General features: G+C 36.5%; 2 protein-coding genes across 2 annotated transcripts; both read right to left on the reverse strand.

Annotated features, from left to right (window-relative positions):
* Positions 1-726: 726 nt before the first annotated feature.
* On the reverse strand, positions 727-5,731 carry gid4 (GID complex subunit 4 homolog). Its single transcript, XM_067476330.1, has 6 exons — positions 5,359-5,731; positions 4,779-4,838; positions 4,115-4,222; positions 3,554-3,655; positions 3,330-3,460; positions 727-3,214 (listed from the first exon to the last, which is right to left on the reverse strand). Exons 1-6 carry the CDS (start codon positions 5,581-5,583, stop codon positions 3,151-3,153), a joined length of 690 nt encoding a protein of 229 aa, XP_067332431.1. The 5' UTR covers positions 5,584-5,731; the 3' UTR covers positions 727-3,150.
* A 1,027-nt stretch (positions 5,732-6,758) lies between these two features.
* drc3 (dynein regulatory complex subunit 3) lies at positions 6,759-11,043 on the reverse strand. Its single transcript, XM_067477110.1, has 12 exons — positions 10,328-11,043; positions 10,132-10,248; positions 9,846-10,012; positions 9,549-9,695; positions 9,203-9,322; positions 8,988-9,100; positions 8,715-8,889; positions 8,495-8,626; positions 8,237-8,309; positions 7,838-7,959; positions 7,421-7,552; positions 6,759-7,294 (listed from the first exon to the last, which is right to left on the reverse strand). Exons 1-12 carry the CDS (start codon positions 10,482-10,484, stop codon positions 7,199-7,201), a joined length of 1,551 nt encoding a protein of 516 aa, XP_067333211.1. The 5' UTR covers positions 10,485-11,043; the 3' UTR covers positions 6,759-7,198.
* Between the last annotated feature and the right edge of the window lie 27 nt (positions 11,044-11,070).

Raw genomic sequence — 11,070 nt, forward strand, 5'->3', positions numbered from 1 at the left:
GAGTAAAGGGAACAAGAGGAAAAGCAAATAAAACAGACAAGAAAACAAGTATTTTATTAAGAAAAAGAATTAGGCCCCACTTCTAATGTCCTTGCTCTTGAAAAATTGAAAGAGGAAAACATTGCTTCAACTTCATGAAATTAGATTTTCTATGCTATTCTTTCTTTGTTTTATTTTTCTTTAAAATTTTAGTATAAAGGTAAAAGTAAAATTTTCTAAGCAGGAAAATTATGTGAAAAGTAACAAGGAATTAAATCATATACTTTATCTTCTTATACTTAATGTTGTCACCAAAGTGTGTGGATTCATAGATCCGATTCATAGAATGAGTCACTAATTTATATTCAATCCCCTTAAAAACTCTTAATTAAGTACATTCCATATCAATGTATGTGTATTTATGACTATGGTAGATTTGGTATATGGTGGATTTACATTTTTGGGTTGTGCATCACAAAGACAAAGTGTCAAATTCATTGACAACAAACCTGTTTCTAGAAAGCTCTGTAGAGAGTGAATGTTGTTTCTGTAGCCTGCATTGTTGAAGCCAGATGAGGAAGATGCTGTCTATGCAACTTTCCACCTCTTTCCTTTCACAGAAAAAAATGTTTCCTTCTTGACTCGGCCAGATTTTTCCACAGAAGCAGCAAGTACACAAAACCTTATTATTTGCTACATTTTTCTCTCAGTTACATTCAATCACCAGTTGGCTTGTAACAATAAAGTTACCGTAAAAAAAAAAAAAGTTATTGGAAATTTTACTGGCTAAACTTTTTAATAATGTATTCAATTTGAATACAAGCATGAATGGAAAAAAACGTGGTGTGAGAGAAGAGGATGCAGAAGATATGGTTAGATGGAGGCACATGATTCGCTAAAGCAGATTGTTTTCACTCAACTTGTTCACTTACATTTAAGCACCTCCGGTAAGTTAAAAACACAAATCAGATCAGCCATTACTTAATGCCTACAGATAAACAGCGATTCTGAAACATATTTGAAGGATTTGTAAAAGTTGGGATTCCTGGAGGCAGAACATATTATGGACACTACTGCCATCTAATGTCTGAACACTGCTGTTATGGTGGCTCAACTTAACCAGCTGCTCATTCATTCCCTCAACAGTTTTAATGTACACAGATTACACATAAAATTACGACCACCTATGCAATTTAACGCAATCCAATAAAGTGGCTCTAACACGAATTCTACTTTAACACTTTTATATTTCTGTTTTTAGGATGAAACTGTCAGGTGATCATTCTGCTATGCGTTTATTTAGAGGTGGGTTGTAGAGTTGTACTTAAGGGTATTGTAAGAGGTGGTTCTAATGTTTTGGCCATCCTATTTAAATTAACAAAGTGGGCAGAACATAAGAACCACCTCTTCTTATAATGAGAATTCATGGCAGAGTCACTGTATTGGATTGCATTATGTTGCACAGGTGGTCATAATCTTATGCCTGATCAGTATATGTGCCACTCATAAAACAAATATCAAAAATGTAAAATAGATCAACCTAAAATCAGCACTTTCAATGACATTTCCAAAGGAACATTTTTGGGGGTTATATTTCATATAAGTTTTATTAAAAAACGTAAATTATTTTAAAGTTAATTACATTACATTTTACATCCCAATAATTGGGTAAAAAAAAATGATAGAGCCAACAACAACCCCACAGCAACCTATGAACTCCATGTGTCACGCTCCAGTTGACAAAACCAGCTGAAAGTCAATGAGCAACAAAGAAGCTGATACACTGTGTGTCAAAGAGACCAGAAGTACACTTTCATGATTTCTTTCAAATAAAGTGTTACTATGCTAATTTTCCTTTTTAAAAGGGGCTTTACAGACATTTAAAAATGTAAGGCAGCAGGTTTTGCCTAAAGCATTGATGTTTCCATCCTAACACACAAGTCACACAAAGTGCTATTTCTAAACATAATACTGACCACTCAGGACAACACACTGTAATTAGGCATGTTACTTACAGCTCTGTCATGTCCCACTTTGGAGTTTTTGAAAGAGAAGCACAAATGCAACCACATTTAACTGCTTCCAAACGTGGAAATAATGAAGACAAATTGACCTGAATAAAACTAAGTACGATTTTCTCTGCAGACTGTAACATTAACATTGGACTCATTGTTGCATTGTATTTTTCCAGTCACTCAAACTCCCGGTTCCATGGAAACTCCTTTTCCTTGACAGCAAATCTCAAGTTTCAAACTAATGAGTAGGAATTTAGTGTCACATATCTGAGCTTTAAAAGCAGGACATTGTATTCAAATAAGCCTCATTTAAAATATAATTCTTAATTTCCTTAAGGTTTTCCACCTTTATCAAAAATAAATTAGTCATTAAGAGAAATTAGCTGAAATTAACGAAATCCTAAATCCTACCTAATAATGAGCTTTTGCTTGCATAGACATTTGTTGCTGAGCGGTTTGCAGGTTTTTGTTCACTTGAGACAGGTCTGGAGGACTTTTGAAAAAGGTACATGTTGTTGTAAACTCGCTCAGTTCCAGTTTCAGTTTCTACCCCTGATCAACAGACCCTAACTTCCACGCTTACAGATATGCATCAAAAGCAGGTCATGCCACATTTGGCAAGAGCCCACCTTTGCAGTGTGTGTCAGTGACTGGAGCATCAAAGTGATATTAGAATTACATTAAAAAAAGAAATAAAATATTCTTTCCTCGACAAAAGTTTTTACTCATTTGCAACCTTAACTGAAATGTAATTATGTTTACTGCCACCACTGAAGGAAAACATGAACAATACTTTCATGTCCAACTTAATAGAGACAGTCCCCCCACCCCCAAAAAAGTAAATACAAACTTTTTTTTTTAAAAAAAGGACATATCTGCATTAAAAATAAAATCTGAAGCAAATATCAGTTCTGCTGCCAATGTGAGAACATCACATTTACAATCACTAATCTTCCATTCAACTCTTCTCTGTCTGTGCCATCTCTTTTTCAGTCCACCAGACGAGTGTCTGACCACACGTTTATTTATCCACAGTGAAGAAAACAGGTCACTGCTTGTCCTTGGCATTAAAGGGCTCTCTGCTGTTTCCATCCCACTTAAATGCAGGGCAGTATGAAACGTCCATTACTTCATTCAACATTTCTGCATGTTTGCATCACCGAAATTCATAGATAGGCATACTATGCTCTCGAACATGGTTTAGGTTTAGAGACTGGTACCTGCAGATTTAGGTAAAGAAAGAACATCAGCCTAAAACAGTACCTATGTAACAGTACTGAAATAACTGAATTTGATTTGTAATGCTGGTAAGTCCTAGACAGCAATGGTGGTTACCATTCAGAGCTCCTATGGTAATAGTATCCCTCAATAGTGGCTGTGGACTTCTGGAAGCAGATATAGTAGAAGCCTGCAAAAGAGGCACCGCTGATGTCTTTGATAGTGTGGTCTGGAACTAGAAATTGCTCCTGAAAGGACAGGAAAATAAAGAGGTTAGAGTTTAAGGCTAGCACGCAGAGAGGGACAAAGTTTAGAGGTGAAGAGTGAAATAATGTACGAACCTTCCACCTCATGAAGATATAATCGCTGTTGTCCAGTGCTTCATAGTCAAAGTCATCTGAGTTGAAATTTTTGGCATATTTGTAAAAAGGCTGAAATTTTCCCTGGTGAGAGTTAATTAAATAATGGTTAGAGAACAGAAACTAGAGTCAATGACAACAAGTTGAACATAAATCTGCACAGTGTACAGGCTTTTCCAGAAACGATAAGTACAAACTAAAAATAGGCAAAGACACTGAACTGATTAGGCGAAGAGCTGCAGGCAACAGGTGCTTACTGAAATTTAGGTGAAACCTCTAACTTATGCTGCATCTCTCCTGTCATTCCTGCCACTTGCATCATGGATGATTGTGATTTGTACACTGCAATTATTCTGACTATACGTCTGAGGCAAGGCAAGCTGCTGAAATCTTTAGTGAATTCTAAAACAGTGTTAAAGGAATGTACAAATGATGCTCCACACATTATATGAAATGTAAGTCAATATATATTGCCCATTTATTAATTATTAGCAGCCCCACCTGCAACAAAGCAGAATAAAAATTACCATAAAGAGGACATACCCAGTGCTTTCTGTCCACATCCTCATCTGCATCCCACTTCCTAGTTAAAAATGGCCTTTTTGGACTGATGATTTCACCAGCAAAAAAAGTTGTGAGAGTGGGATACTCCTGTCACAGAAAAATGAGAGAAATTAATCTCTGACATATTTTATAGCAGTTCCCCATGTCTTAATTAGGGGTATTTGATTATTTTAATATTTCCATGTAACGCACTAGGTTTGCCTATAGTCGTACTGCAATAGGCAGCGGTGCACTCTGGCACAAGTTTCAAACATGGAAATGTGAGAAACTGCTCTCTTTGTGTAATCAATACCTTGTCATATGTCACTCACTAGTTATATAGAGACATAACCTGGCTACTTATTTTTCACTCCACTCTGTCACGGCCAAACTCCAGGATCTTGCTGACGTTTTCTACTCCATATGTTGCATAAGGTAATGGTAATACAGTTGACACACTTAAGCTACAGACTAGATTACAGAGCAAGAGTCTAGCTGGAAGTAGACGAGGTGAAACCTAATGGCCTTACAGTCATCTGCACAATTCAACCTTCATCCAACTAGACAAACAGTCTGCTTGCTCAAACAAGCAAACCAGTTTGTGTTAAGTCTTTGACAGAATAAAGGTCAGTCTTACTACATCTATTCTAGTTTCAGGCTGTACCTCAGTCAGGCCTTTAATCTTGAGGTATCCACACAAATATGAGTCTTCCACAGTCACATGCTGCCAAGAAAAGCAGATACAGGGATCACATAATTATGACTTTACAGTGGCTGAAATCACAGGTGCCAAAACTTTTCCACTTAATCTTTATAATGAAAACACATGAGGAGGAGGTGTGTTAAGACAGACAAACTATGTGTACGAGAGGTATCACAGTAAATGTGCCATTTGTAAATCTGGCTGACATTGGTTTCAGATTCAACGTCAGAATCTGAAAACGTTCCACTAATTTTGGTAGCCAGCTGAAAAATGCCAACGTGTTTGTGCAGACTGTGTAACGTCACTGCAAAACTGGAGAGAAATGTTATTTCTTTTGTCTAATTTCCAAATTCTACAGTAGAAACACTACCCTTGCTCACACTTAGGTCAACGTGTCAGCAGTGTTTGACAACCAAGTAAAGCTGAATGGAGCTCACGTCTGCTAACTTGGCAACAAGAGCTACAAATATGCACGATGACAACAAACAGAATAGTTAATGTGAAGACTAACACGATTAGTATAAGTCAATGACACATTTACCTGCAAAACCACCTCAACGTCGTAGGCGTTGCCTTTGCTCTTTTGGTATCCCCGAAACTGTGAGCCGCTGTACAGCAGCGAAGTGGCCACTCCCGGCTGGTAGGTGTTGATCGGGGCTGGGGGAACAAGAGAGGCCGAGGACAAGCGGGCCGAGCCGCTGGTACTGCAGCACTCAGCTCGGACAGGCATGGTGAGCGCTAAAGTGTCACCGTCAGCAACCGTCATGAACGTTATGACTGAGCACACAACAGCTGGAGAGAGAAATGATGCTGACAGACAAGGGCCTGCCAGCTGCGCAAACTCCCCGAGGTCTAAAACTTCTCTCAGTGCTGCAAACTGACGACGGACGAGGTACTTTAACGTTACACGTCTGTTTTCAGAATCTAGCTTTACTTAATTTCATTGGCTGGAATCTGGCGCTCGGTTTAAATAAGAATATGATTGGATGATTTGCCGAAATGTAGTATGGGAGCTGTATTCATAGCAGCTGTACTACACTACAAATTACGTAGAAGGGAGATAAGGCTACCACCACTCAACTGTCATTAACATATTCCGAATGTAATGACGCCGAGATTTTGCTGACATTTTGTTGACATTTTTGTTTATGTTGACATTTTGAAAAGCCAAGTCCACTAAACGATTTATGGAAAGTTCTGTTTTACTATGGAGTTTTGGAAGTATTGAAAATTGTCACAGAACTACTGTGATAAAGAGAAATCGAAAAAAAAAAAACCCTGATGAATCGAAGGCATATTCTGAAACGTTTTCATATTTATGAGGTCCCAAAGTCCCGTATCTCGTAATTATGAAAAAAATAAATCCTAAATATCTCGTATTTACCAGATAAGGTCTATAATTGTTTTTTCTTTGGTGAATGCAATGTGCCGTAGCTTCTAGACATTTTCTTCTAAACACACAAACACGGGTGTATGTACATTATTATTATGACTACAATATTTTAGAAAACACATTTAAGATGCTTGTATTGATTTTTTTAATTTAAAAAAATCTTTTTAAAATATAAATTTTAAATCTTGTCTTGTGCTTTTGCTTTTCCTTCATTTGTGAAATTGAATTAGTTACAATAGACATTAGTAATATTAAGACTGTATTGAGATGGGCATAGTTACTGTTCAGTTATTACATTAGTCATTATTACACTAAAGTAACAAGAAACACAACCCTTTTTTAAGCAATTATAATCTGATTTTTAGATAAACTAAAATTTATTATTTAATTTAGTCAATGACAGACCATTTCCTCAGTGTTTACTCCACACATCAAACTCCTAATCTCAATTCAAATCTCAATTTCACAGGTAATGTTTATTTATTTATGTTTCAGCATGACAACCACCCCCAACCTTTAAACAAAGTTCTTATGTTCTGCAACAAGAAGAACAAGAGCTCCTGCAAGAGTTGGTATAGACGTCACATTGTCCAGAATATTATATATTATTCAGGCCATGATTGCAGATGTTTAAAACAAACCACCTGCTACGTGTTGCGTAAAACAGTGTGCAAGGGTATCTGAAAAGGTGTTGATTCAGTGGGAGAGTGTGGTCACTCCAAATATTTATTTAAGTTAGAATTTTTATTTTATTTACTGCAGTTTAATTACATTTCATTCATAAGGAGGAAACTATAAGGGCACTGGAACAGTTTAGTAATTGTCAAAAAATTATTTTCCAAACAGGCTACAAAACAGATATAAAGAGGTGGAATGTAGGAATTCTAAAACACAGCTATTTTTACTTGCACCAGTGTAATTTGTTACAGCTGTTCAATCAGGTTGTAAGAATGTAATAACATTTAGGGTGAGTGTTTTACTTATGATGTCACAAAAATTTTGCCAGTTGTTCCCTCAAATAGTCTGCATATCTGTGGATGTCTGAGAAGCGCATGCGGTGCTGCTTCAGCTGTTTGTCTTGAATCTGTAGTAAACCATAAAGACACAAAACAAAGAAAAAACAAGACTATGATATATGAAAGCAAGGTTCCCCATCTGTATAAAAATCCAAATTGAGGTGTTTGTTTCAACGTAATTTTAGATCTCATACCCCTTTAATAAGGGCCACTTTCCAGGCGTTTAAACGTGTACCCAGGAGAGTCTCTCGGTCATTGATCTTGATCAGGTGGTTATCATGGCCTGCGGTCAGTGCATTCATCACTGTGTCTTTGTCTGTAAACAGCTACACAGATAAAACACAGGTGTGAAATACTGGAGGGAATGACACTGGAGCGTTTCCTCACTTTATATAACCTGTCCAAGTTAGTCATCAGCATTTACTTTAAACCATTAAACTATGCATTTTACATATATAAGCAATGGACTCCCATGCCTTTAAAAGTGGAGGTTATAATATACGACTTGTGTCAATATGTGTATGTAGAAAATAACATACTGCGCTGCTGTATTTCTATTGTATTTAAATGCATATATGTAGCCAGTCTGGTCCAAAAGGGATAAAACTTACCATTCTAACATCATCTGACATGTCCTCCTCCAGGTTGTCTTTGGCAATTTTTTCCAGAGTTGCAAGAGCAATGTTCCGTACGTTCTGAAAATAATTCTGCTCAAGATCTCGACACAGGGCAAATGTATGATTGTGTCAAAGAAGTCACTCATAAAAGATTGGATATTGACAACAAAATGGTTAACTTAACAAAATCTCTTTAAGATCTTGTTCACAAGTGCAGGTAAACCTAGACCAAATATAATAATTACCGTACGGTTTATCTGGCATTGCATTAAGATTCTCTCAAAAATCACATCTAAAAACTAGCAAGCAGATCAGTTAGACCAGTAGACCAGTTAGACAATTGTTACTGTGAATGGTTCAGTGTTCCAAAGCTGATGTGTCATGAGAAAAGATATATCCTTTGAGTGTTATCACTGAAGTTGCCAACCATGTGTGAGATGTTCCTCTCCAACATTGTAATGATATCCTGAAATTAACAGACAAATATGAGAAAATGTTTTTCACATGCAAATAGAAGGTAAATTATTTCATTTATTTATACAGAATCCACATTGTATATACAGTATACTACATTAAGTTAGGTATTAAAAGACCACTCTACAGAATATAATCTTATTTGGACATCAGAAAGTGTACACACACTGTACATACCTCCAACTGACTGACCAGCAGAAACTCTAGTGACATGAAACTTTTACAGAGTTGATTGATTTCATCATTGCAGCATCGGATCTTTTCCTTTATTGCGTTTGAGTCTGACAACTGCTCCAGCTCCTCAATCCTCTAAAAAGGGACAGACACTTATTTATTTGATCATCAGGACCTTGCTCAGGATAACCCAGTGAAGAGCATTTCATAAACATAAGCTTACCTGTTGGTGTTGCTGCTCAAATTTGGCCAGTATTTGTGATGCTTTCTGCTGACAGTCTGCCACAGTCTTAGCCTCACCACTGAAGAAGGTCTTCACCTCTGTCTCTCTTAGTTTATGCTCAGCCAAGCCTATATTAAATAACTGCATACACAGTTCCACCATTTCATTCTCAAATGTAAGTGTAGGGTCAAGGAATTCAAGAACTTTTTTATCCAAATTGTGTTACTACGAATACACATGCATAGATTCAAAAGCCAGTACAACAAAGGATATGTTTGAAGCAGTTCAGGCACTTCAGGCAAATGCTGCAGCGTCTCTAACTCTGGATCATCTTTGAACATGCTCTCAAACAGATAAGACCCATTGAGGAACTCCACAAAGGCATCCTGTAGGAAAGAACTGTAGTTGCTAGTTGTATGGATGATAAATTTTAAACTTGAGAGCTTATGTTGCAAAGACTGCATCACAAAATAAGAACTCTACATTACTGTGTGTAATTGGAGGTCAGCTTTCTGGCTCTCGTCAGCATTAATGGCTTGTTGTTCCTGCTTCTCTTTACGTCTCATTTCCTCAAGAACATACTGGTATTTGATATATGCATCATTTTTCTGCACACGATGACACATGTGATTTAATTTTGCAATTTAAACAGGTCAACTTAAAAAATACCTATGAGGACAGTGTCGTTACAAACCTAGGAAAAGCTGTTTTTAAACACATTTAAGCACTTTCATAAATATCAATTCACAGTTTATGAACAGTTAATGCTAGGTATTTAGGGTAATACTAATTCTACTTTTTATGGAATTGAGTCAAAACACTCGTAATACTTACTGTCTTTTCATTGACTATTTTGTAGTCTAGGCACGTCAAATTTGGAAAGTAGGCAGCAATAAACAATTTGTAATCATCCGCCTCGGAGACAGGATTTCCAAATAGAGTAAGGGTGAACAGGTTCTTAAACTTCCTCATGTAGAGCACCTGGGAAATTAGATTTGCATTAGGCGATACGTAAACATTCTGTAATGTTATATTCTGAAATGTACACAAATGTAAACAGTACTTGCAATGAAAATGCAGTATGTTAAATTTATTATGTGACAGATTTATGAAAGAAAAGAAAAAAGTTACGTTGTCCAGCTGTTCGATAAGGTTGTTTGCAATGCAGAAATGAGTGAGTTTTTCAAGTTTATCCATGTTTTCAATGATGGCAATTCTGTTGTTGGCCAAATTCAGCACTTCAAGCTTCTGTAAAGACTCCAGACCTTCGATCTTCTGTATTTTGTTGAAAGACAAATCTAAAAAAAATAATTTATCGTTAAATATTTGTATTTAAATATGCTGTCTTCAGTTTTACAATAACTGCACAATAATTACATAAAGTTTTAGCAGAATAGAAAATAAAGCTTGGTCTTACTAAGACATGTCAGATTAATCAGACGGTCCAGTCCCTCAATCTTCTCTATGAGGTTGTTGTTCAAGTAAAGCTTCTCCAAGGATGTGAATTCTCGTAAGTTGTCAATTATCAGGATATCTGTGAGAAAACATACTGTCACATACCTAAATCAATCATATAATCATACCCTAATTATTAATTGTGTGATTGTTCTCACTTCTGTATTCCAGACTTAGTTCAAGGACTTCATCAAAGTGGATTCCTTCTCTTTTGATAATCCCAGCCAGATTTTGAGGAGTATGCTCTACAGCGACTTTTTGCAGAAACTCCTCATCCATCACAATGGGCTCAGATCCACCATAAAATTCGCTCATGCTGTGTTAGTTGGAGTTAGAGGTTTCTGACAGTGACAACGCCAAAACTTACCTACTTTTGAGGATTTACGACTGAAAAAGCGATCAACACAGGTTTTAGCATCAGTAACTGCAACCTTTTAACTCTGTTGTTTACACCGCGTTACATAGCAACTGGCTGCACTTTTAGCTGCGTTCACGTACGTTTATACGGTCCTGTTAGAATAAGTCCCGGCTTTTCCTTGAAATGTACGTGTTTGGCTTTATAATCATTATCAGACCACACACAATCAAAATCACAAACACACACAGACACACTCAAACGTTCGCCATGATAACAATATTTTGAAAACATCTGTTTTCATTAACATCTGGCTACACATCTTTCTTAAACAGCAATTCAATGTATGAGTTCTCCATATATAATAAATTCAATTCAAAGATATTGATTCTATATATTTATTAAATATTTTACATGACTGGTGTTTGGGGTATCTGTATTGTTCTTTGTTTTCGTGATGTCCATTAAATTGCTGTGTCCTATCAATTCTTACACAATCGTATATATTTGAAAAGTGTATTGTGAACGTACCAATGGTTGCTAATT

Source organism: Channa argus, chromosome 15, assembly GCF_033026475.1.
Source record: "Channa argus isolate prfri chromosome 15, Channa argus male v1.0, whole genome shotgun sequence".
NCBI lineage: Eukaryota > Metazoa > Chordata > Actinopteri > Anabantiformes > Channidae > Channa > Channa argus.